This window comes from Anser brachyrhynchus (genome assembly GCF_964034855.1).
Source record: "Anser brachyrhynchus genome assembly, chromosome: 6".
NCBI lineage: Eukaryota > Metazoa > Chordata > Aves > Anseriformes > Anatidae > Anser > Anser brachyrhynchus.
This window is the reverse complement of record NC_137700.1, coordinates 16,781,099-16,808,499: the sequence shown is the minus strand read 5'-3', so window position 1 is coordinate 16,808,499 and position 27,401 is coordinate 16,781,099. Positions and strand designations below refer to the sequence as shown.

At 40.0% G+C, this 27,401-nt stretch overlaps 1 protein-coding gene across 14 annotated transcripts in view; it reads left to right on the top strand.

Moving 5' to 3' along the window:
* ANK3 (ankyrin 3) overlaps positions 1-27,401 on the top strand; it is a 361,577-nt gene that overhangs the window by 205,135 nt on the left and 129,041 nt on the right. For all 14 annotated transcript variants that reach the window (XM_080597952.1, XM_080597951.1, XM_080597944.1 and 11 more), the window contains 6 exons: positions 11,641-11,742; positions 12,207-12,305; positions 12,694-12,792; positions 17,383-17,481; positions 20,999-21,184; positions 22,972-23,070. In XM_080597952.1, coding sequence (XP_080454078.1) covers positions 11,641-11,742; positions 12,207-12,305; positions 12,694-12,792; positions 17,383-17,481; positions 20,999-21,184; positions 22,972-23,070 — 684 coding nt within the window. The remainder of the gene's footprint in view (positions 1-11,640; positions 11,743-12,206; positions 12,306-12,693; positions 12,793-17,382; positions 17,482-20,998; positions 21,185-22,971; positions 23,071-27,401) is intronic.

Here is a 27,401-nt window from a genome sequence, read left to right as displayed (position 1 = left end):
TCTGGTTAAGGTGAAGTAAAATGTTCAAATGGTTCTGTTTTTTTTCATTTTTGTCAAAAAAAAAAAAAAGAAAAAAAAAGCTGAAGTACTTCCCTTGATATTCAAATTAACAGAGTTCTTCAAAAGGACTCCAAACCTGTGATTTGTCTGTATACTTGGTCATCTTTTTCTCACTTGAAGAATAAAAGCAAGCAATGTTATATTCTTTTTCCCTTTCTGTTCACCTCAGAATACCTGTAGAGCTAAGATTGTTCTCGGTGTTACTCACTGGCTTCATCCAGTTGGTACCTGTAAACCCTGACCCTAGACAGAGCCTGGTTGTACTAGCCTCTGCGGTTGTCCAGGCAGACAAGGCAGCTGCTGCCCCACTGGTGGGTCAGACTCCTTTTTCAAAACAGAGCTCTGTGTTTAGAAGCAGTGCTTGATTCTAGTTTAAAACTGCTGATAACAATCGAAGGGCTGTGTAATTTGTAGTTCTTGCTTGCTGATTTCAGTGCTTAGGCTGGGAAAAGCAATTTTCCCATTGGTATCTGGGTTAATTCTCAAATCTGAAATGTGCGGAGTGAGGAGCAAAACGTACTGTTTCCTCTGTGTGCAGCAGACAAGCACCCTGCATAATTCCTGCTGTGGCTTGCTCTGCTGTGCCTTTGTGGTTGATAGCAGCGGGGTGGATTCAAATGGATCTGGCGTTACTGGGTCATATCCACGACAGCAGAATCCCACCAAAACAAGATAAAGGCAGGTTGTGTTTGGTGGGGAAATTCAGCTCCCATAGAACAGCATGGCCAAGACAACGCCACCCAGGGTATCCACTGGTGCTATTCTCTAACAGGACTCAGGCGTCTTTGGCCTGAACATAAACTTGTCTCCCGGCAGGCTGCTCAGCTCCTGCGTTTAGGAGCTGTTACCTCTCCTGTGTACAAATGTCCTCATGAGTTTGAGAAGCACTAGCCAGGTTTTTCTCCTGAACTGAGGAGCCTCTGGCTCTGGGGTGTGTTTGAATCTGTTGGTTTATTGGTTCCATTGATAGCTTCTCATTGTACCAGGACATATATATTTCACAGCAGGTCTATACAAAGAGGCCAGGACAGATTGTTCTGTAAATGTTACAATCTCTGCTAAACTGAACTGCTATTACAAAGCTCATGTGATGCCTCTAACCAGCCCTGCAGAACTGACTGTTACCAGGTTTATGTGTTGTGTTGCAAATCTTGCCCTGGGAGTCATCTTAGTATCTGGAAGCTCTTTGGTAATTCCCACTGACCCCTCGGATTCTGTATCTGTCACATGAGCCACATGGGCTTTTCCAGCCGGAAAAGCAAGGTATGCAGGTGTGTAAATTGGAAGATGCTCTTTGCTTCTGTCAGAGGTTATAATCCCTGCTAGGAAACCTGTATGGTTGGCACTTATAAACTGGTAGAGGTTTGTGAATCCTGTAAGGATCCTGAGTGAAAAGTATCAAAGCTTTTAAACTATAATATAATAAACAAAGCTTTACAACTAGCCATTCAAATGCCTCTTAAGCCCACAAAAGTGCACACTTTAATTGCATGTGGGATTTGTGATACTTGTAGTGTAAATGGGTGTGTTGGTGTATATATTATTGCCACTTCAGAAATGGCTTGACCAGTTATCCTCAAACAATCTTTTGATTTAATAATGATCAAACTTCCAAGGCAGAATTATTTTGGTTTGAATGAGGGTATAAAATGGAAAAGTAGAAACAGAGCAGGAAAATTCCAGCTTCACTGTAGTAAAAGCTGTTAGTTTGTCTACAAGAAGTTCAGTAGCCTATCCATATAGCTTATTTCCTGCAGTTTATTTACAGAAAAGTTGTATTAAGCACTGACATGCAGTTCACTCTACTTTATCACCAGTAAATTTCACTTAACCACGTCTGATTGAAGCATGTTTACTTAGTAGTCTTGCAGAGAGCTCACTTTGACCAAATAAAATCTCTCTCCCTAAAGTCAGCAATATTATCTGATTTAGGCTTATGCTCTACCATTATTTCTACCATTAACTTCAGAGGGGATGTATCTGAAATTACAAGTAAGTACACTTTTAAAATGTTTTAAATAGGGTTGTTTATTTTTCTCCTCTCCTTTCTGGATCCTGATTCTAAAACTAGGTACACAGGTGAGAACAGGAGGTGGACCAATGGTCATAATTCATGCCTTCATTCAGTGATCTGAACAATGTGATTTTGGCACAGCAATGGCTTTAAATTTGAGCCTGAGATGTGCTGAAATTACCTCTGTGCTCATTGTGTACCCAGTTTCTGAGAGAAAAATAGCAGGGAGTGGATCAATGGCGTCTCATCTGCCTTGACATATAAGAGAGTTGTTATCTTGTGGTGAATATAAACATAAGAAGAAACCCTCTGAGCATATCCAGCCTTTCTCTAGCTCTTTGTGACTGCAAAAGCAGTTAGGAAAGTCAGTGATTTACTTCATACTTAAAAGTGCATGAAAACAAAACTTCAGAGAGTAAGAGATGAGTCATTACAGACTTAGGAGTTGCTTCCCAGAGTTTGAAACAAACTTCAAGAAGCTGAGGCTGTCAGACCAGAGAACAAATTTTGAATTTTAGATGCTGAAATGTTTTTGTCCTAAACTATACTGGATGCTTTTCATTGGTAATATATTTGAGTTGGTCCTAACGTAGTACATGGACTCGCTGGTAAAACCAGTGATTTCTCTGCTTTTATGATCTTGAACAGTGTGTCCCAATTTACCTTGTTGTTCAGGTTTGTATTTTCACACAGGGTGGTCTCATAGCTCAAAAGTCAGTACTAAAGGGGTGATATTTTCCCATTAAAATAAAATTTTCATGATTTATTGTTTGCTTATGCATACTCAGTCTGTGTAGTTGTGCAGATGTATGTCAATTTGTAGTCCAGAAAAATGAGGATCTTGCTTTTGGTGTCACTAATTTAACACATTCATACTTGTAAATGTTTTCATAAATTCTTCAGGGGAAGCTGACACATCAAAATTGTGTTTTTAGAGTCTGAAAACCTCATCAGTGCATGCTGGCAAAGAGGATTGCAAGTTGCATAGACCCTTGCCTCCTGTCTGAACATTGGCCCTGGGGGATTGCTTTGATGTCATTTCAGGTGCTTTTTATGGGGTTGTCAGACATTAATTAGAATTCCAGTTAAATTGTTCTGTATTTGTTAAATATCTGTGGTGACAAGTAACTACTATGGATGGAAATGGCAGCTTTAGGGGGATTTTCAGCAGGTATAAACATGTTGAACGTAACATCCATGTAATGTGGATGTTCGGCAAGGGTTTCCCATTTAACTCTGTGCATGTCTTTTGTGCCTTGGAAATCACACACCTTCACTCTTTGTAGAAACAGAAAGAGTAACAGCTGCTTTCCATTTCCATTCTGTGTTTGAGTTCCCTCAGGAAGCAGTCATTCAGACATTTAAAGACACCCAGGGCAGGATTAGTTGCATCACAGTTCTCATGAATGGCTAGATTTATTGTCCACTGGAGAAGACCGCGTGCGTAAAGTCCAGGCAACTTGTACAGGAAGAGAGCTGCGTCAGAACTTCACAGGAGATGTTTGTCATTGCATGCAAACAACTCACCCCAGGCCTCCTGATACTGTTAAAGGCAGTCATAAACACCTCTTGCACTGGGAGGTGTGAAATGTTCTTGTGTGCCCCAGCCTGACCATCTCTGGGTCTGGGTCCTTTTCAGCCATCTTCTGCTCAAATACAGGTGGCTCATTTTCAGTGGTAACACTGAGCACAGATTCAGCATTTTGCTGAGACAGCTAGGGTTTTGTAAATGATCTTCAAAAAGATACATGCTAAATCTGCATGTCAGCCTTACCTTGTCTTGCGGTCCAATAAGGAAAGAAACTTCTTTGTTTGCGTTGTTTTTTTTCTTGTTTTGGTCTAAGATTTCTAGAAGGGAGGAGCAGAATCTAAAATACGTCTTGAAAACTGCTTGGACTGATTAAATGTGTTATTTTTCTTGTAATATTTTTTTTCTCTGTAAACATATTAGGTTGGCTTCTGCAAAGGGACAGAGCCCTTGTAGTTGCAAGTACTGTTGATTGTGGAGTCAGGTGCAATTGCTGCAGAAATATGAGATACTTTAGTCTCCACAGGTATGACCAAGAAGAGGGATTTCACACAGCCTGAAACCAGTGTAATTTTTTTTAACTTTTGGAAATTGGATCACAGTTACATAGTTCAAACAGGGCAAGTTATGGGGACATAGTAAATAGTACAGTATTTTGGCTAGTTTATCATGCATAGTACGATAATACGACCAAGAAAACTGACGATTAAATTCCATGATAAGACAAACAAGTGGAGGGATTTTGTTTTTTGACCAGTAATTAAATCATTTATAATTCTACAATCATATTTAAAATAGCTAGCTTTCCCTAGCCAAAGGATGTATCCTTTGAATTTTCAGGCAGTGGGAATGGAGCTTTTCCTCTTGCCCTGTGGTTGTTTTTAAGGCTGTGATCCCAAGAGCATCTCTTAAGGATAATTAACAGCAGAACTGCAGATAGCAGTTGGCCCCAGGCTGTCACATTCTTATCAGAAGAAAACACTGCGGTGTGGTATGTAAAGCATGAGTACAGCCATCGTTGTTTGCACAGAGAACACTTTATCATCCATCCCATCCAACCAGCCCCTTTTCTACTGAAGAAGATGCAAGTGAATTTTTCTAATGCAGATTTAGTTACGAGGTAGGAGGGTGAATGGATGAAGAATCTCCCCTAGAAAATCATATGGCCAGCTTAGTTCACTTGGTTCAGTTATTGCTTTTAACAGGCCAGTATAATTTAATTGAAATAAATTTTTATCCCTTACCAAGTGAATGTAAGACATTTGCCTGGAGGAAAATTCTAAATTAACATAGGAGCAAAATGTAGGAAATGCTGAGGACCTCCAGTTTCCAGTGTAGTGCTTCTTACCTGTCAGAGCTGGGCCTTGCACCAAAGAAAAAATCTGTCAGTTGCAGAAAGCCCACCCTTACCAAAATAAGCACACACGCTATCAGCTGTTTTCTCAGGTCTTCTCATGCTCCTGCAAGGCTAATTTTACTGAGCACGTTTCCAAATGGAAGTAACATAAGTTCATCACTTAAAATGAGGTCATTGCCTCCCCCCCCCACCCCACCCCCCCAACAAATGTTAGGCATCGTTAGCATCTTTTTGTTGGGACTCAAGCCAGAATGCATCCTGCTCCAGCACAATGGGAACCTGCTGGGGGTTTCCCTTCACAACAGCTACTGTTAAAGATGGAGTGAAAAACAAAACCCTGCTCTCAATGAAAAAAAAAAAAAAAAAAAAAAAAAAGACCGGATTTTTAATCTGAAAAAGAAGTCACTGTAAGCAGAACACAAAGGCAAAAGGGATGAGCCGTAATAAAAATACTGTCAGTATGGGAGAGGGGCTGTGCATGTTGAAGATAATGGCTTTACACCGTAGGGGCCTGCTAAATAATACATAAGCTCTCAGTTTTCTGGAGGGACCCTCTCTATTCCCATGGAAAAGCCAAGCCAAAACTTGGGCTGACAGTCGGTGCGATATTTGCTAACAGATTTTGTCTTTACTCATGATAAATACCCTCTTACTTCACTGTGAGCACTTGCAGAAAAAGATACTGAATATGTATTTGCTAGTGTGAGTCAGCATCAGCATTTTCTGTTTTAAAATGGAGGCTTAAGGTAGTATCCAACTGACTTAAGAATTACTCTTTCCTGTAACAAGAGTGTTTTTAACTTACTTACATAGCTTTTCTTCAAAACAGGGCAATGGTCTCAGGTCTTACCCTTGCATGTCACAGGGACTAGAGGGCCGTAGGGTAAAGAAGGGCTGGGAAATGGAGCGCTGTTGCCAGCACAGCTCATCCAGCCTCAGCCCTTTCCAGAGACATCCCTGGGATGAATGCTGTTAAAACGAGCTCCAGACTGGGAAACCTCCTCAGGGCTGCAGGCAGCCTGAGAGTTCATCATCATGCTTTGTGTTAGAGAGGTGAGTTGCACTGTAGGACATGGAAGGGGAATACACAAAATTAAAAAGAAAGTGTGCATTGCATAAGCGCTCTGTTCATTAGCCAGTCTGCATTTATGCATTTCTTAAAACCAGAAATGGTTCCTTTTTCTTCCGGAAAGTACAGCGGGGAAGAAACAAGTCTTAACATCTATGAAGAAAATGCTTGTTATTATGCACGCATCAATGCTGGTACTCTCATAAATCCACTATTTATGAAATACTGTCTGCCATTCCAAAACTAAATGCTGTGCGCAGGATCTGAGGTGTGTGTCTCCAAGAATGAAAACAATTGTAAGAACAATGATACTAATTTAGGTCTGCATATAGAGAATGAAAAGGCAGTATCCACAGGGAACACAACAGAGAGCAGTGAAAGGCTTTAGGGGATAAAGCCTGCGCCGAATGCACAAGAAGAAGGGCTGCAATCTTCGTGGCTGAGTGTAAGAACATCTGAGGTTCAGGGTGTTTTGATGTATATCCCATGCCTGTTGTTCTCTTGGTATTTGTCAGGACTGTGGAGAATCACAAGCCAATTCTCATCTTCATTTCATATTGGGATTGATTAAAAAAAAATAAAAGGAAGTGGGGGATCTGAATAGACTGCTAGCATACAGGATGCCTCTTGGGAATATTGAGGTTTGAATAATTAAGAATGGAGGGTTTTTTTTAGGTCCGTTAAGGAAATGCCCTGTGGATGTGCTGTCTGTAGGCAGCTTGTCTTTCAGACACCGGCTAGGGTGGGAAGTGGAGGTGGCTGTGAAAGAGCAGTGACCCACCAGGGAGCACTTACCTGCCTGACTGTCCCACGTGTAAACCTCTTTTGTTCCTTACTGCATTATTTAATCCATTTAACATAACAGGTCCTTGACCAGCCTTTTACATGGGCTCCCAGGCATGATGACAATCTGGATAAATAATTACTAACATTATTGTTAAACTTATTTGGACTCTAAAATCCTTCAGTGATTTGAGCCTCAGCTCTGATGCTGTTCCTGCCTATGCAATGCAGTGGCAATTACAGGCTCTATCAGGGACTCCAAGAGTCTCTGTCCTAAGCAAAAAAGTGCCAATAGGAAACGGCACTTCTCCATTTCATTGTAGTATTTGGAAAACAAAAGAATTTTAAATATCGAATTTAGGCTTAAAATAGAAATGTAAAGTTGAGAAAATTTTAGGCCCAGAAATGTGAATGTTTTGGTTTGATGTTTTTTGATCAATTTCTCTCTCTTTTTTTTTTTTTTTAAAGTTTCTGTCCTGGTCTGTGAATCATGGAAGTGGTAGTTCTGTTGCCTCGTACCCTTGTTTGCCTCTGTCGGCTGGTTCTCACTGTTGAACTGTATCACCACGAGTCACTGAAGTATCCCTGTGACTTGAAACTCCCAAACGCCATGTGAGCTCTACTGCCACAGGGGCAGAAAAGGCACGTGAGGCTTCTGAACTGTACGTAGCAGCTCTGCAGTTCAGCTGTGGACTGTCAAAATACAATATTGCCCTTTTATTGAATAAAGTAGTTCAACACAGGATGACTCAGAGAAGTCTAGTGCATGTATTTTCTTACTGTCCCAGTGCAAAATAAAAATATTATGATAATACTAGAAATAGATTTTGTGTAAAAATGTTTTTTTTTTCATTAGAAATCCAGATGGATGATTTCTGATCAGCTATAATAATCAAACAGCTTAGACAAGCAAAGTTCACATCTACTGGTCTCACTGCCATTTTCTGGGATGGGCTTATTTGCCCCGGGTTTGGGGAAGGATGGGATTTAATTGATTTGCGTCAGTTGTAGCTGATTTATTTTGGTGGTTTTGCATCTTGTTCTATTTGAAACTTTTCTGTATATGGCTGTGTTCTGGAAATTCAGTGGGTTTGGCTGAAATGATGGTGGAATATAAAACTGAGAAGTGACCGTAAACTGTAAAATATGTTTCTCCAGTCCACAAGCAACAGTAGATACCACTTGCAAGTCCCAAGACATAGAGCAAATTAGGAGCTTAAACCATATTATTGTAATACCGCACTCAGCGTGCAAATCATAGAAGGTGGGAGAGTGCCATTAGCACTGCAGGGTAACCCATATTTAAGTGGAATTTCACCTTCTGATTTCGCCCGCCTTGTTCAGGTGGGAAGTTGGCTGCTGCCCGTTATTCTGGAATGCAAAATCTTTTTGTCGTCTTTGAAAGGTTGCTCCAGGTGCTGTGGAGCTTGTCCCCATGAGTTCTTGATTGCAGTCACTGAACAGTATTTTCCTCGTTAAAACTGTTTTTGTGCATTTGCTTATTTAATTGGAAAAGGAGGTGATTGACTTCTGTGCTTAGCTTTTGTAAAAGTTGCATGTGGTTTGTTAGTTCTCCTGGTTTTTGGAAATGGAATGCCTTAAAAACAAGAGTATTCAAGTCATTTTGTAAGATAGAAAAAGCTTGTAAGACTCTTCTCCATTGGAGTAGGTCTGAAATAATGTCTTAGTCGTAGGGAAACTGGAAGCTGGCAGTGCTGCTTTTAGAGAGGCTTAAACTGATTTCGGTTTCCAAAGATGCTGCCTCACTTTTCTGTCTGATGTTACTGCACGTTTCTGCTTATGGCAGAGACCATAATGGATGGAGAGAATCCCAGAAGCCCTGGTGAACTTTCTGCACAATTGTACAACCTCAATTTGTTGTCTCCTCAAAATTTCTGTGGTTGGTGCCCTAGAAAGGGTGAATTTTAACTCAGTCTGAGGACTTGGGAGCTTTGGCCAAGGTTAGTGTACTGGGTCTGGCTGGGATGGAGTTAACTTTCCCTGCAGCAGCCCATGCAGTGCTGTGCTCTGCACTTGTAGCTAGAACAGCATTGCTATTGCCTTTCTCAGTACATAGGGATGTGTTACACCCTGGCTGTGAAGGCAGCTCGTGCAGTTTCACACGAGCTCCATCACATTCAAGCAACTGGAAGCCATTAGTGTGGAAGCTGGGAGTGCCAGCTCAGACCACCTGAAGCGTAGGAGAGTTTTTGTTATCCCCAACGTGTTCTGAGTGGCAATTTCTCTGGGTGCTTCCAGGTGCTTACTGCAGTGCCTCTGCACGTCTGCACTGTTTCTCCTGGTTTGCACAGTGAGAGCTGGTGAGCGTGGCTCTGTCCCCCCCAGCCTGCCTCCCCTGGCTGCTGCTGGCAGGGCTGTTGCTGGTAATTTGAGCAAAACAAGCGAGTTCTCAGTGGTGACGGGCAAAGGGCGGCATTCTCTTGGCTTGAGGGCTTTCAGGAATAGATTGGTGCATCACTTAGCAGCACCTGAGCTGGCTTGATTTGCAACATTTTTATACATCCCCACGCTGGGAGTGTGACCTAACCTTTGTCCTCCCTCTTTATAGAACAAGTGCTTCCAGGAGAAGTCCTTAAAAGACACCAGCACTGCTTTCCTCTGCAGTGAGACAGCAGTTTGCCATTAATGTGAATATTAGCCATTTATCATTCCTTCTTCCTCCTTTTTTTTTTTTCCATTTCCCTGCATTTCGCTTGAGCAGATAGAAAGGTTCAAATGTTTCTGAGTACCAGCATGTTTCTTGTCTGGCAGGAATTAATGTGACTAGCTGGAACTGATTTTTCATAGCAAGCTTGTCTGGTGCATCGCTTCCCCACCCAGAAGCAGCTGTAAACAGCTGATGTTAATTATCGTCCACCTGCTGACTGTGCCAAACAGACATGCCATTGCGCTGTGACAAAAAAGGCTCCTGGTCTATTAAGCCCTTCCTCATACCTTTAGTAATGCTGATAAAGTGCTGACCTGTTTTTTACCCCAGTGACTGCTGTTGCTAAGCACTGAGAAAATGGCCTGTCTCCTGTAATAATCTGCATTGCACAGTTCAGATGATCTTCCAAATGCCATTGTTCTACTGTGTCTCTCCAGGCAGCTATTTTTCCCCATATTCTTTACAGTTCTCACCGTGCAGCACCTTGTACGTGTAGTAGCACCTTGCTTTGGATAGAGCCGAACTGAATATTGGTATTTGAGGACTGTTTTTTTGGAAGCATATCACAGAAATTGATTTGTATTCAATTGTAATGATCAGCATGGTGTGCTTGGAAAATAAAAATTAAGAGCAGAGAAGATCGTACATTAGTGATTAAACATCAAAAGTATAATGCTGTGTGGACAGAACTTAGAAGAAAATGAAGAGTCTGTAAGTAGTGGTTCTGTCCTTTAAAGAGAGAGCTTCTCATATTGAAAGTACTAGTGAAAGAGCCTTGTAGCTTGTCCCTGTGCAAGCAGGAAAGCCGTCTTCATGCAGCTTGCTGTTCTGCTGTCATTATGCCCAGGATTGCTTCATCCTGCATGAGAAAGTTACTTCAGATGGGCTTGGAGGCAGTGCTTGAACAGAACATCCAGTTTGCAGCAGCTGCATTGACAGGAGAGGAGAAAAGTCTATAGCAAATCTAGAAAATGCGGAATGAAAAAAATCAGTTAAGTGCTGGATAAGTAACTGAGTATTGGTGCCAGGATGTTTTATATTTCAGCAGTTACTGCCTTTATTTTGTTCCGCTAAAGGTAATCACTGCATTCTTTTGGAGCCGTACAGGATCTTAGAGCATTTAAAGCTGCAGCAATGGAAGCCTGTGATGAAATGATACTGAGAAAAAACGTGACAGTTCCTCTCAGGCACAAAAAGATGCGTTGACTTCCCAAGATGGCAGGGGAAGCTCTGGTACAGATAAAATCAAAGATTATATGATTTTGTCCCTCTTGAAAGCTAACACCGTTCATTCCACTTGCTCCAAGGCAGGATCAGCATTATCTAAACCATTCTTTGTGATTATTTGCATAACTCATTGTTAAAACCCTCTGGGGATGGGAATTACTTTTCAGTGATCTCTTTCATGACTTAACCATCCTTTCTGCCATCCTGACATTCAAGCTGAGGTCATAATAAAGCAAATTTGAAAGCCATCTTGAAAAGAAGATCTGAAAAAAAAAATAATATGCAGTGAAGAGATAATGGCATTGTACCTAGGGATTTCCGATTACTTCACTGAAATGTGGACAAATATCGTAAATAAAATGTGCCATAAAGTGAGGGAGAATGGGGAAAATAAAACATTATCAAGTCACTAGATTGTAAAATGCCTTATCTCATAGAATCATGGTTTTCATTCAGGTAGTCCAGCCTTTCAACACAGAGTATTTTGCTTTTTAATCTGTCATGTAAGATCTCATAGTACTGGTCCAGTCTGTTCAGCTTGGGTGTTGAAGATGATGCAGCTCTGTTGGAAAGAGCAGAATGGTTTCCATGGAGTCCTATCCTGAGTCTCACCATGTTTGTCTTCCTTGCTGAGTACCAGATGTGTCCCTGGCTACTAGACTTGTGTGTTAGACAGTGCTGCATAATTGACGTTTATATCTGAAGTCAAACGTGGTGCTGCCTAGTCAGGTGGAAAGCCTGTTTACACCACAGGGAGTTTGCATAAGCAAGGAGGGCAGGATTTGACCCATATTTGATAACTCAGTTTGAAATCCTTCCCTGTCTAGTTAAATGTGTGCACAATACATTGTGTCGTAAGTAACTTCTTTGTCAAGGGAATATATTTCTATATGGTGCTGTAATTTCTAACAGAATTTTTCCTTCTTTCTTCTAGTCTGACACGAATGCAAGTTACTTGAGAGCTGCTCGAGCTGGCAACTTGGAAAAGGCTCTTGACTACTTAAAAAGTGGAGTGGACATCAACATTTCTAATCAGGTTGAAAAATACTTTCATGAAATTTGCTTGATATGCTCTCTCCCTCTTTCTCGCATCTGTTTATATATTTGCGCTTCATGTCAGCGATAGCTTATGTTTGTTTTTGATGAGCCAAGTTTACGTATCTTACCCAAGTGAAACTTTTGTTTTTACACCTTACCAAGACATCATTTCAATTCCACTTACCGAATGTTGTGCTCTTTAACATTCTTTCATTTCATTTGTTTTACATCAGGTCATGGGACAGCATTCGGAACTTGAGACCCCAGAACTAGCATGTCCTGACTTAGTTCATACTCTGTCATTGCTATCTAGTTGTAAAGTTCACATAATAATAGTTTTTGGAAACAGCCCTCTCACTGGGATGTAATCTTTCATCTCCTGATGTGGTGTTTGGTGCAACGGAAAACCTGGTTCAGTCTTTTGTGTTTCATTTTCTTTTTTTCCCTTATATTTTTAAATAGAATGGGTTGAATGCTCTCCATCTCGCTTCCAAAGAAGGGCACGTAGAAGTTGTCTCTGAACTGATACAGCGAGGTGCCAGCGTGGATGCAGCAACAAAGGTTAGTCAGGCCTATCTAATTGTTCTCTTGTTCACGCTTATGCCATGGGTGCAAGGTGTTGGCCAACTGATTACAGACATTACTGTAGCACTAATTGCCCATTTCCCACTGGTGAAACGGTCTCAAGGATCCTTATAGAAACATTTTAGATTATAGTAAGTGTCACAGATTATTAGGGATGCAATTTACTCAACAAATTGTACATTTCTGTTTAGGTCTCCATGTGTAGGTTTCTGTATCTTCTAGAATTAACTTAGTCATTGGAAATATTCAGTAAGAGTATTTTATCCAAAGAAATACTGTATATATTAGACTGGACCATGTTCTTGAAAGCATTGTCATGTTTTCAAATTTTGTACTCTTTTCAAATATCACTCTCTCATTTCAGAAAGGAAACACAGCATTGCACATAGCATCCCTCGCTGGGCAAGCAGAAGTAGTCAAAGTATTGGTTACAAATCGGGCCAATGTCAATGCACAGTCTCAGGTAAAGTAGTGTTTCTGGGTCTTGGTCTATCAAAAACATTGCTGACATGAAAATCCTTCTCCCCTTACAGTGTTGTTAGGTTTGTTTGGTAGAGTCATAGTATTAATGCTGGTCCTTGAATGTATTTGATATATTCAGTAAGATTAATACAATCCTGAAAAAATCAAAAAACATCCTTTTCTGGCTGTTCCACACAATGCAGATAAAGGATGACAGGTGCAAGGACAAAGTTTAAACACACAGCTGCTGTTTTATTACTGAACCAGACATTTTATTGAGTGTAGTGCTGAGTTCACTCCCACCTTGTAACTCAACATACAATTAAAACTTCAAATGCTTCCAGCTCTTCTGCTCTACCCCTCACCAGGTCGTCAGCTGTGAGAAGCATTATGGAGACATCAAGTCTTGTTTTCCCCTGCAGACACAGTGAAATCCCAAATTGTGTTTAGGTCTTTTCCCACATGGTATGTCAACCATCAGGTGGGATTAACTCTGAGTTGCCCACCTAATTCACCAGCAGAAAAAGCATAGAAATAATATCTCCATTTTAAGCTGTCTGGGAGCCACACAGACACACCCCTGGAGATGAAAAAAGCACAGCCATGTCCAGGGGTGTTTGCAGGATACTTGAAGTCGTTCTGTAATAGGCAGCACAGAAAAGCATTTACCCTTCAGCCTTAGATCTGCCCTCCAGTGTCCTATGAGCTGCTAATTGTTACAGAGTCAGAGGAGATACTGATAAAACCACAGTGGAAGAGAATTTACTCAAATGAGAGGGATCTTGTTTCACATAATCCAGTGTCTCAGGCTTCACTGAGCCCTTCTCCTTTCCGTGTATGAAGAGATACTGTAAGCATATGCAGAGCTTTTAAGTTTTGTGAAGTCCTTTGAGTGAACATTTAGGTCAATTATAGAAAATTTGAAAAGAGGGAAAACAGTGTTGGTGTTCAGAGCAGCAGAATGAAACAGAGGAAAATGCTGGTTCAAAACATGCATAAACCACAGCCAGCTGGAAGCTGGGTGGCTCTGTCACAGGAGGTGTCCTTGGGTGCCTGCCCTGTTTCTGTTCTTGCTGCTCAGGGGCTGGCACGCAGGCAGTGTCAGAGAAGGGGGATCGGATTAGGAGGTGGCCTTATCTGGCCCAGTATTGCCATTATTCTGCACTATAAAGATGTGGGCATGATAGACGCTATTTTTTTACAAAGAAAATTTAAAAATGAACAGTAAAAATGTTGTGTAGTACATTTTAAAGAAACGTTCTTAATGTCTCTCAGATAACACAAACAAAAATTTAAGAGAATATTTCAAGCATATTAGTTATTTGTGATCTGTATTTCATGTTTCTCTCACCCAGACAAAGGAAACAAGCTACTTGGTTCCACTTTCTCACTCCTTTATACTAGCTAGATACAGTAATATTTGGTTTCAGGCTCTACAGAATTTGAAGAGAAGAAAAATAGTTTCAATTTAAATTGTGACTTTTAGAAAGTAAAACAAAGCAGAAACATTTCCAGTGGTTTTCCTGTTGAAGTAGGATGGCTATGAAAGGATTGTCTCTTCTTGTGGCGCAGAACTTTTGTATTCAGCCCTGAAACTAAAAATAATTTGAGATTGTAAACACCTTACATAACTGCATTGTCCATACACCCTGAGGTTTGGCCACATTACCCTAATTCTGCTAGCATGTGAGAATAGAAGATTTCCCTCCTCCATTTGAAGGCCAGTGATGTGTTTGCTTGAGAGACATTTATATTGGCCATTTCACACCAGTACCTGGGAGTGATTCCACCTGAGATCAGTCTTCCTGGGGAGATCTTTGTTGTCCCTGGAGCACCCTGTTAACAAACTGCCCCGCACCAGCTTTGTCTGTGGCTCTGCATCACTTGAGCCTTTCTAAAGCTTATAATAACTTTCTGTTGAGTTTGGCTTACCCACAGAGAGACCACCCAGAGGTTTTGGTTGTTTATTTCTTTTTGATGCTGACCCTGTTTTGTGTGAGTTGGGCTTTGTTTCGTCTTCCCTTGAAGATAACAGTTCTACCTTCCTGATAGCACTAGCAATAGTAATGTTAGACCTTTTTTAACCAAATCTTCCTGTCCTTAAAAAAAAAAAAAAAGTGTGAATTTTGTACCACTTCTTAGGGCTTGTTGACTGTCTGGCAATTTCAGCCTCTTATTTTGAGAGGGATGAAAAAGCACAGTATGGGGGGAAAGATGATGAGTACTGTGCAATAACTTTAGCTTAGGAGAAAAGGTTCTGCTCTGCCTCCAGATGCTATAATAATACTTGGTTCTGAGAAATTTCACCTATTAATTATTTTCCAAAACTAATAATTAGGAATCATTTCCTGCTTGCTTTCTAAATACAAATGTTTAAAACTTAAAAAAAAAATTAATCTTAGTTTCCAGCTGAGTTAGTAAATAGATATTGAGTGTGCCATGAAACAATAGGGAAAAATGCCAGACACTGTTGTTCACTATAAAAATAACCTGTAATGTGGCATATTAGATTCCTCAGCAAGCACTTTCTGGGTTCTTTCGTATTCATTAAACAGAATTTTAACTGTACAGTAGCTAAACTGTTAGGCCTTGTTTCTGGAGAGTATATTAACACATTGCTTGGATTCTGGAAGGACTTCGGTGCCCACCTTAGGCTTGTAGCTGTGCTTTACTAAATAGACACCAAATTACTCAAATACCGGAACAGCCACAGACCTTGCAGCCTGTGTAAGCCTTGTAAACATGTGGCTTCACAGCTGCTCAGTGTCTTGGTGATTGTAAAATTCTTTTTGGATCAAATGTCCAGTTCACGCCATTTGTCCAACTGTCTTTTTTTCTGAACTCCTATTTGTTTCTGCTGCCAGTGAAGCCTGCGTGCTTGGCCCCAGGTCACCTGCGCTCTCCTGTGTGCTCTGGGTTGGATGTGTGCCATGCAGCTCTGCCCCATTGCTGTGACAGTCAGATGTCTCTCAGCTGTTTTTACTGTGGCTACTATAACTCAGACATAATTCACTGCTGCAAGTCTTAGACTACAATTTGCCTTCATCTCTCCAGAATTCAGGATGTTCATGTCTTTGATGCAAATACATGGCCAGAGTTGTTACAGCTCATCTCTGTTTGGCTCTATTAGTTTCCTGCAGAAGCTAGGTCAGAGTCCTTTGTAAGAGTTGCAGCTGTAAGAGCTGCTTCCCCTGCTCCTTTCACTCTGCCGAAATGTCTGCCCTGGCCGTGTTGCAGACCTGAGAGTGCTGACACCATCTCAGCCAAACCCGGTCATATGGAAGCACTTCCTGAACTTCTCTGTTACTTAAGCCAGATGAAATACCTCTTCTGTTTTACCCATTGTTTTTAACTACCCCTTACCTCTTTGTTTTATTCTGTTTACTTCATTGACACTTTCAGACTGGGATGAGAAGTTTTCATGTCACTCAAAATCCATCTTTGCCTGTCTTAACTGTGTTTCAGCCTTTCTCTAGTGTTTGGACTTTATAAATCAGAGGAGAAAGGGATTGTTTTTGGTTGTTTCAGCAGTACCAAACAGTTCAGTCAATATAATATGAATGTTTTAAGTTGTTACTGTAAAGTGTGTTTATAGACACGATGATGACTGTTGCACTGTGGGGAATGCAGTGCTGCAGGAAGACCAAGCAATTTCAGGTGCAAATCAGCAACTTTCATGAATTTCTTTAGAAGTACCTTGAACCCAGGACACATTTCATGATTTCATTTTGCTGTTTTGGTTTTGTGAGTCATGAATTTCAGAACTGTGTAGAACAATAGAGAAAAATACAATGCTGTAATGTTAAAACCCAAAAATCCAATTCCTGAAAGGCTGCGGCCTGTATACAGTTAAGGGAAAAACAAAAACATTGACAGTAAGTGGAAAGCAATTGCCAAAGAATGAATAAAGCTCTTCAGTTTCTAATACTTGTAATGCATTGTCTGAAGTCACTCACTTAAGCATAGTTGGAGAAATGCTCTAATGTGGTCAGAAACAGTGATAAAACTCTATCAAACTACTGAGAACCAGCTATCGTTGGGATCTCCTGGTGCCTGAAATAGGAAGTAGCTCAGTGACTTAAAGCAGGCTGTGCACTAAAGGCAGCTTTTTGAGGAGACAAAAGCTGTAAGTTGGAGGCAGAAGTGTATGAGAAGTCAAAGGTAATGGAGAAGAGATTAAAAAAACTGGAAAGTATTCTGAAGAGTCATTGTCCTTGCTGTTGCTACAGACTTGCCTTGTATTTGCATGTCTCATTTTGCATTTCCATTGCTGCCGCTGTATTTACCAAGGATCGGAGTTTCTCTCTTCCAAATGGTTTGTTCAAACTGTTTTTTAGTTTGACTTCACATTAGATGTAAAGGGAAGTACTCTTGCGTAGCTGTGGTAATTGTATCTGAGCAGCTGAAAGATTCCATTGCGTCTTTTAAAATAACAGTACCCTTCTCCTATCTTCAGTTAAATCAGTAGTGATCATGCCACTAACCTGTATGTGAGCATGCAATTTACTTGTTTTCCTGCTAATCTACCAGTTTGGCAGATTTTTGGTATGTTTAAAATGTTTGTGTTTACACTCTTGTTTTCCTATTTCAGAATGGTTTCACTCCACTGTATATGGCAGCCCAAGAAAACCACCTGGAGGTTGTTAAGTTTCTTCTTGACAATGGTGCCAGTCAAAGCCTTGCCACAGAGGTAAAAGTTTGAGTTTTACAGTTCATGAACAAAACAAAATGTGCTTCAGCAGTGATCCTTGCCAGCTGATACCAAACTTGTCTTTTAAATACAAAATCAAAGAGCAGTAAAAATTCTCTTTGCGAAGTGTGCTAATGAATATCGAGTTACTGGCTTTTAAAGATTTTTAAACCTTCTCTTGCCGTTTCTAAAATAAAAAATGACTCTAACTAGAAACAGTTCTAAAAATAGGTGTGCTCTTAGTCATTACTGGTAATCTTTCAGGTTATGTACTCAAAAAGGGAAGCTGTGTGCATGATACAAAAATTCTCCACACTTTGTTAAAAGTACTGAGTGATGTAGGGGGCAATCATAAAGCAAGAAGTGTTCATCTATGCTTTGAAGCCAGCTCTGGGATACCAGTAAAAACCCAGGGTTACTTAGCGCTTGGAGTATTTTCTGAACTATATTTATTACCATGTTGATACCCTCTCTGCAGCATTCAATTATCCTGTCTGGTCTTGCAGTGATAATTTCAAGCTGACAGCATGACAGAAGATCTGTCCTTGAAGGGTGTTCTGTGATCTTTCTACAAAAAAAAAAAAAAAAGAAAAAAAGTTTTTATTTCTTAATTTAAAAAGTAATTCTAACTCAAGTAAGGCAACTTGGAAGGAAAAAAAAATACCGGTGATTATAAGAATAGCAAACAGTAATAGGCTTAAATTTAGTCTTAAATAGTACCTAAATGTACTGAATTTAATCTGGTTTAAAAACAAAAAGAAGTATTTCAGTATTTGCTCTAACCTTTTACTGACATCTGATTGCTCTATCTGAACTTAAATCACAAAGGAAATAATGCTAATTTGAGAAGGTCACACTTCTTGCAAAATACAAAGTGCAAAATCGCTTCATTGCATCACTATACACTGATACATGTATGGAAAATTTCATCTCTTTTGAAGACAGTATTATAGCAATAAATCATGGATCAAAATAAAGTTTTCAAAATCACTAATCTTTTCTTACAACTAGCGATGTGCATCAGAGAGTACTTCCTGGAAAAGCTCAAAGACACGAAAGCCAAGAAATAATAAAACAAAGTATTTTAAATGTAGGACATTAATTGAAAAATACAGCTTTCAGAAAACTAATTTCTCTTAGAAACAGTGAAGTCATTAGACACCCAGAGACCTACAGCAGATTCTGACTTTTGAAAATATCCTAGCCACTATATGATTTTCTAAAAATAGATATATACAGTTGTGCACAGGTACTTGGTTCTGATTGTTAGGTATTTTTACCCATGAGCTTTTTGTGTGTCAGTCTAGGCTGAGCTTTTCTCCAACTCAGCCTGATAAGGCGTGATCTAATTTTATCCTTGGAGAATTCCTTTGAAGATAACAGACTACAAAGCAGTGTTGCCTTTATTGCCCTACTTGTTTGTGGTAGTTGCTTATAGGTGCTTTATTATTTTCTCTTGGTCAAACCTTTAATACAAAGATTATTGATCTCTGTCAATTTAAGTTCAAAAGCCTTCCTTATTAAACAATTAATACGTAGCTAACTATTCACTAATAATAACTCTATAACAAAGGTGTTTAAATAAAAAAAATAGAACCACCTGTTTTCTTTAAATTGTTTTTATTTTTAAATTAATTATTTTTTTCCAAGGGTGGGCTTTACTTTATATTTTAAGGTACAGTTACTAATTATAGTACTTGACGTTAAGATACTTGCAATTGCTTTTTGTAGGTTGGCATCTTCAGATAGCATGTGGTGGAAATGCATTTTTGTCATTGTTAATATTCTTGGTCACAGTTTGATTGGCCATGGCACAGGGATCTCTGCATAAACTAAAGCCACGGGCAGCTCTCATCAGAGTTAGGAAACTGGAGTATAGAAGATGGCAGCTGTTCTGGTGTTGAAATGAAGTGCTCCCCTTTGTCCACTCCCTTTTCCCTAAGGAAAGGAGAAAATGAATTCCTAGGACTTTTATTTTCTCATGAGATTTTTTTTCTCATTTTTATCAGAAGAGAAAGCCTGATAAGAAAAGATGATGTTGGTAGCTTGTCGTCATGAAGCACTGACTGTGCTGCAGCTGTTGGCTGTATAAATAGAGAGGGAAGCGGGTGCCTCCAGGTCACCAAGGCATGTGCTGTCTCAATCAGGGTTCCTCCAGGCAAGAGCATCCATTTGTGCAGGTACAGTGTAGCTATATTTCTGGAGCCCTCTTTGCGGTGCTCATGATGTTTTTTTGGCCTCCAGAGCTGTGCAGCATGTAAAAAAGAGGAAAGAAAAACAAAAAAAAACAAAAAAGGAAAGATAACTCCCTGCCGCCCCCACCCCGCCCAAAAAAAAGGGGGTGCAAAAAAACCTTGTTAGTATTCGAGGAATTTTAGTGATATTTTCCATCTGTTTTTTTCCTCCAAAATTTTGCAAAAATGCCTTTTTTTTTTTTTCCCCAGAACTCCCTTCTGCTCTTAAAATGCAGTTTCCCCAAAAGTTAACATTTTAACTCCGCACTTTTGACGTGGTAGGGACCTGCATTCTTCTATGTCATTGCTGCACTTCTGTTTCACACTTAGACATACAGATTCAACATGACAGAAGTGGTTAAAAAGTCACAGAATGTGTTTGCCAACCGGACTGTAACAAAGTTTGCTAATATAAACTTCAGACATATTAATCAAGAATCACAAGTAATAGTGAAATAAATATCCCAAGTAGAGTAATTTGCATTTGTGGTTTTTGAGGGGTTTATGGGTATTATCTTGGGCAAATCTGTGTGTTTTTCTGGGTTGGAATGCTACTTAAATGTTGGGGAATCTAAATAACAACTCTTTCATTTTTCAGTTTTCTAAAAATCCATAAAAATAAAATTATTAAATCATCTCAGACTGTACTTTTCCTGTGTTTGAGGAATCCACTCTAAAATCTTTTAAACAAAAATTCTATTTTTCAGGTCTCTGATTCCAGATTTCTTTGGTTGGCTATTTACTAGTCTGAAAGGAAATAATTTCTGTTTATAAGTGGATTGTATGTCACATCTATATTTTCATAAGTGGAAATGTGCTCTTTGGTGTTGTAGTAAAACAACTGGTTTCGTGGGAGAAAGTGGAATTCCTTTTCAAGTATTATTGAAATGTATTATTAACAGATAAATATATTGATAATTTAAAAATATATATATATGTTTAAAAAGCATATATTTATGTTTTAATTGCCACATTTAGATATTTAAGAGGATAGAGATGAAATTTAAAAATAAAATAAAAATAAATGGATGCTATAACCTGTAGGTTTGGGGAAGAAGGATGATAATTTGTCTTGGAGACATCATCGCCACATATACTTAAGTATATAATAAAATGTATTAAATGATAGTGAATAATTCCATGCTTTTTTCCAAGTCCTAGTCAGTTTTGCTTGCTTGTGTCTTGTAATTTTACTCTCACTAATGCTGAGATTTCTTCCCTTCCAATTTCCATCCCCTGCAAAGTTCAGGATAGGTGTTGAGAGTCCCCATTGTATGTTGCAGGATGGTTTCACACCTTTGGCAGTAGCTTTGCAGCAAGGTCATGACCAGGTGGTTTCGCTGTTGCTTGAAAATGATACGAAGGGAAAAGTCCGTCTTCCTGCTCTTCACATCGCCGCTCGGAAGGATGATACGAAGGCAGCAGCTTTGCTCCTGCAGAATGACCACAATGCTGATGTGGAGTCAAAGGTCAGTTGTAAAAAGAAACAACTTTTGTTGCTGTTAAGTGCTGACCACATGTATTACGTCCAGTGAAGATCTCTCTTAGTGAGGTACTTTGCTTATGAGTTACGTGTAAATTTCTCCTATAGTGTGTAACTAAAAATAATATTTACTTTGCTTCCCTTGCCTCTTTCTTCCTCACCTCAGTTTTATTTAAATCAGGGTTAACTTCTCCTTTAAAATCTTTTCAAATGGTAAATAATAAACAATATATTATTACAGCTGTTCTCTTGGAAATGAAAGACAATACTGTAGTGGTGTGCTTTAGAGGTCATCCAGTTAAGTCATTTGATTAGTTGTTTGTGAAATTGCCACTTAGAGAACTCTGATAAACATGTAACAATTAACATTCAAAATACTTGATCATTCAGCTTCCATTCAGTCAAGCTTCCTTTGTGCCAATTGTGCTGTCATCCGAGCTGCCGTGCCATGTAGCAACCATGACGCTTTCTGCATCCATATCACCAGTGGTGAACTAACCGTTCATTTTTTCCCCCTCTTTGCTTCCAAATGTGTTAACCTAGATGATGGTGAATAGAACAACAGAGGTATATATAAATATATATATGCATCATCACTCCTCCATGACTTAGTGCTTCTGCATCATTTCTTCCTCCTTTTTGCATTGCCTTTTATAGGATAGACACCCGCTTTAGGTGAAATAAAGTAGCATGTGCTAGAGAAGACTGTAGTTTAGATACCAGGGCTTTCTGCAGCTGAAACTAGGCTTTAAAAATGAGAGTCAGCATTCTTGGGAATTAATTGCCATCATAAAAGAGCTGTATTACGTAAGATGGAGTTTTCAGGGATTCTCATGGAGTAGATGTTTACCAGATGTGTCAAGAGCTGCAGACAACCCTGTCGTGTTGTGCATCCAGGACTGATTTCAGGCTTCTGCATGACACTTACCTTGATGGTGTCAGCAAATAGAGCAATCTGAGAGTGGTTTTAAATCTGCAAAACTCCCGAAGCAAGGCAGTGGCAGCTAGCATGGCTTGCTAACAATTTAGAAATGCATCTAGTTCCCATAAGGTTTCATACTTTGCAGGACTGATGGAATTGCTGCATGTTTTAGCATTATTTTAAAAGGAAGTAAAACTACTTAAATATGAAAATAACTCACTGAAGTGGTGTTATCAGTAAGGCATCTTCTAATTAGGTTGATAACTTGTGGTGTCTGAACATAACCCAGTGTGATCGCCCTCAGTGGGAGACTGATCTTTATGGTACTAACCCTTGGAAAAAAAAAATCTATATTAATCATTTAAAATGGTCTTTGATGTTGTTTTCATTTGCATCTACTTTGAATTTATTTTAAAAAAAAAAAGCAAGTATCATCAAATGACTTCTATCTGAACTTCTGCAAAGAATCTCTAAGAGATTTAACTTGCAAGACTGACAACACTGATAACAAGTAGATGTTTATATTAGAAACTATTTTCTTACAAAAGATCATTACTTTAATACTCACATGTTTTGTTGCTGTTTTTCTGAAGTAACTGAAAGTTTTGTCCTAGTTCTGGTCTTCTAGAATAGTTATGCTTATTTTTTTCCCTTCTGCAGAGCAATATGTTTTTATTTAGACTCAGTGTGTAAATAATTGTCAGTGAGTAAAAACTAGTACAGAATTGGAATGGTGACTTGCAGCACACTCCTATTACTAGCTTTTGTCAGTGATGTGATACAAATTTGGGAGTACCAAAGGTATATATATATAAAAAAATTATCAATTGTTTGTTTGTTTGTTTTTCCAGAGTGGGTTCACGCCCCTCCACATAGCTGCTCACTATGGAAATATCAATGTAGCTACATTGCTGTTAAATCGGGGTGCTGCTGTGGACTTCACTGCAAGGGTAAGAGTGAAATCATAGTTACACTTAAGTTTGTTTCATCTTTACTTTGAAACACTTTTTCCACAAGGTATAGAAATGCCCATTGTGCTTGCCAGCCAAGAGGCCTGGCCTGACAGCTCTCGTTACCTTAAGGTGTATGGAGCAGGGTGTCTGTGCTTCTGAACTGAACCTAAGCTCTAGTCCTCACTCTTGAATACCTCCATTTTAATCAAAACCAGCTGCTGATTTCATAGTGTTGCAAAGATTCAGTGAGATGAATGCCTCCACCTGTAGCCTTACCATATGGCAGGAATGCTGTCCCTGTTGAGTTGTCCTCAATATGCAGTTGTTTCCAGTGAACATGGAGGGCAGGTGTTGGTGGTGAATAAAGCAGCTGTGCCTTCACTGCATATGCGAGTGTCAGACGATAAAGGAGATCTGAGAAACAAGACAGGTAGAAAATGAAGTGAGGTACAGAAATGAATGGGAGTCGATGATTTGAGCCGTATGGCAGAAGTCACGGTAGAGTGGGGGAAATAACTCTCCTGATCCCATAAGCTATGCTTGAAAGTCATGACCACAGCCCAGGAAGCGACAGGATAGTTCCTCAGATAAATGGAAAAGGAGAGGAAGCCAGGAGGGAAATGGTGTGGGCTTCCCAGGTGTCTCCTGGTCCAGTGTAGAACAGCATTTCAATTAAAGTGTGTGTGTTCTGGGGTGATCAAGTGTGTATTGGAGATGGTATTTATGAGGGGAATTACTTGGAATGGTATCTGCGATTAGACAGAACTGAACTGGAAAAATCAGCAGCTCCTTTTCAGAGGTTTTGAGTATGTGTTGTTTTAATTGCTTTTGCATGAGAATAAGTACTGTGCTACTGCTTAAAGCATTTGCCGCATAGCAAAAAGCAAATTGTAATGTTTTCTTTTACTTCGGATAATTTGTATATCTAAAAACTTCACTGTTTCTATAGTTAAAGAACATATTTACATAGAATTATAGAATCATTTAGGTTGGAAAAAAAACATATCAAGCAAAATGTTTGATAAACATTGCAAACCCACAAAACTGATAAAATAGTATCACGTTTATTTACTGGGGAAATTGTTTTATTTATGGGACTTGGAGTTAAACGAAAAATGAACATTTTTTGGTAGTGTTCATCCATGGTTAATAAGGGGAATTGATGGAGGATGTAATAGACCAGGAACAGAAATGTTGGGGAAAGCACCCTCAGTGTTTTGACCCAGAATGTTTTTTCACTATAAGTAGGAGTGCAGGTGGAAAGTACAGATGCTGGCCACTATTCACTCAGCATAGATCTATGAATGTAGTTAAATGATTTGTTAATGAAGATAAGTCCCCAAAGCTAAAAAATGCTATTATAAGGCATGATCTAGCACTTAATATTGCTGGTGAGAGGAATGCTAGTAGATACTGGGTGAAGCTGGTAGGTGCATATCAAAGGTAAGGATCTACTCATATATTTCTCACAAATTATTTTCCACATATGTGCATCACTCATATGGATCTTCTGTTACTGATGAAAGAAAGTCTGAGGTTAGATCCATGTGAAATTCAGAAACTAAAGGTAGATTTGGGGTGTAAAGGGCTTCTGGGAAATTTCTAACTGCATGCTTGATTTTCACTGATAACGTTACTCCCTCTTACTCCTGAGGCCTTAATCCAACCAAATTAGAGCATTTTAAGTCATTTCAAACTGTCATAAACTTTGGTGTTCAGTGTTTGATAGGTGCTAATCACAGGAGCAAGGAAGGTGAATGGGTTTGGGACAACTCTTTCTCACTCAGAAGCAAGATGAGGGGTTAGCCATACTACTACATTAGCAATTAGCAATTAGCAGTGTTTATTACCAGTATCACTAAGCATCATCTGCATATGCTTATTTCAATAAAATAATAAATCCTGGGCTTCAGCAGCTCTGTTTCGGATTAAGAGCACTGTTGGAGAGTAGGTCCGAAATAATAAGGGCATCCTCACTTCCTCTTGAAGATTTGGAAATCCCAGGTTCTGCCTCCATTAGTTGTCATCGTCAGAGGCAGACTGCTCAGAGAACCGGGAGGTCCAGATGCACTGACATCAGCCTGAAGAGCAGCGGGCTGATGCTGTGACTCAGAGCACGAAGCAGCTTGTTGTGCTTGCGGTAGCTGGGTGGGGGCATCCGCAGAGCACATCTCTACTGCATGGTGGCTGCAAATTTAGGTAAGGCAGCTCTGATGGGAGGAATAGTAGCATAAATAACAGTAATAATGGAGTTGAATTTAGTTCTTCAGTGCTTATCAGACTGATGAGTCAGATTCTGGGAGAGCAGTGAATTTGTAGGCAAATGAAGACAAATGTAAATGGAGTATAAAGTATCGTTATCAGCACCAGGTAACAGAGACCTTACTTGATCCTTGATTGCCCAGAGTGCACAGCAGGCAGAGGCACTACAACAGATACTAAAAAGGACCCGCAGGTACTGCCTGCCCGCTGCCACCTCATTGTTTAATTTGTGTAACCAATATCCACAATGTGCAGCATGTCTTGCCTGGAGGAAAGCCCCTTGTTTGAGTTGCTCACAATCTGGGAAGACAAGAAACAAGGCAAGGTTCTGGAAGGGATATAACCCAAATAAAATCATACGGTGTGTCTGTACTCTTCTTTCAGAAGTACAAAGAGCAAACTGTAGGATGGGGGTATCAAAAGGACTTTTGACAACCAACTCTTCTCCCTTTGTTCTTGCTAAATAAATACAAATTGACACTTCTCTATCTCTAAATTCGTGTTAAAATGTTTAGGGAACTATCAGTTCTGGGGAGGGATTTGAACAAGAGCAGGGGATTATGGTAATGGTACACTTGTGTGGAAGGTGATAACACGAAGACACCTGACTGTCAGCGGAGAGGGATGGAGGTAATGAGAGGGACATGTAAGATGAAGGCAGAGCTCTGAGCTTTAAGGGAAAGGGCAAGTGTGGTGAAAAGAGGAGCTGGTGAAATGATGTAAGAAACAGGAGGTCAGATGGGAGGCAAAAGAGATTTCTTCAGCTGGTATGTTTTCAGTGGGTTTCTGAGAGGCCCAAGGGAAGAAAAAGGTTCCAGCAATGAAGGCAGGGAAAGATGAGAGCTTGATGATGGCTCCTGGTGTGTGTACAGGAGGTGAGCAGTGGTGCTGTATTGTAAATAAATGATGTCCCCAGTGATACGCAATAGCAGCTGCTCCCCTCACCCCTGCCAGTGTACACCTGCCTGCCTCTCGGCCGTCATAAACTCCCTTGTTCCTTTCTTTCATTGCATCTAAGAAAAATAGGCATAGGTCCAGGAGCTCTTGCAGGTGTGACAGCACTTGCTGGCCTATGTACCTGCGGAACATAGAGGCTGGGAGGGAGGGCTGGAAGGGTACCTGCTTCTGGTTTGCGCTCTTCCAGACCAGCAGTTGATTTAGTGTCAGCTCTTCCACTGAACTGTGTTCGCTCTTCTGTGCCTGTGCTTTCTCCTCCAACCTTGTTGCAAGTGCAGGGAAGATGGCACAACATGGAAAGTTCCCTGCAGGATGGATGGAGATGACTTCAGTAAAATCAGCTTTGTGATACCCCTGTTTCCACCCATTTATAGAGAGGCAGCTCCAAGGTTCTTCATAACCTCGATCCAAATGAAACAGAATCTCTATATTGGGCTGAGTCTTTGCCACTTTGTAATGAAGGAAAAATACTCACTCCAAATTGCTTGACTTCTTGGGCTCAAAATCTACTGTAAACCTGTTACAATTACTGGCAGGGTACACACTGGCTTGGACATAGCAGGCATTTTATATCCGTTCATCATCGCTCTCTGTAAGAGACTTGCATGTGTGTGGCTATGCTTCTCTGAAACTCTTCAAAGCTAAGGAAATTCCTTCATCACGTTGCCTTGTTTCCCTCTTGCTTAACTGTGAGATAATCACATATGGGCTAAAGAAGGGGAGGAATAGAACAAAGGGTAACTGAGGGTGAAGTTGGTCTCCTTTGTAACAAAGCTAACGTGAGTATGCTCACTACTTGTGCTTTGAAGGATCGCAACAATTTGTTGCACCATTTCCTTACGAACAAATATTGTTCATCAACCACTTGTAGTTTCGAATCAAACTGTATCTGGTGTGTTACCCAGAGTTTTGATGGTTTTAATATCTACTTTCCATCTTCTGGAACTACTAATCTACTGGTTAGCATAGAGAAATGCAGTCTGCCAAGTGGGCTCTGCTGTTCCAGGCTTTCGGTTCAGGAGACCTGTTGCTGTGGCATGCAGTGACCAAACGCATGGTAATAACTGCCATGCTCCCATCTTAGCTGCTGCTTCTGGAGCTGGATGCAG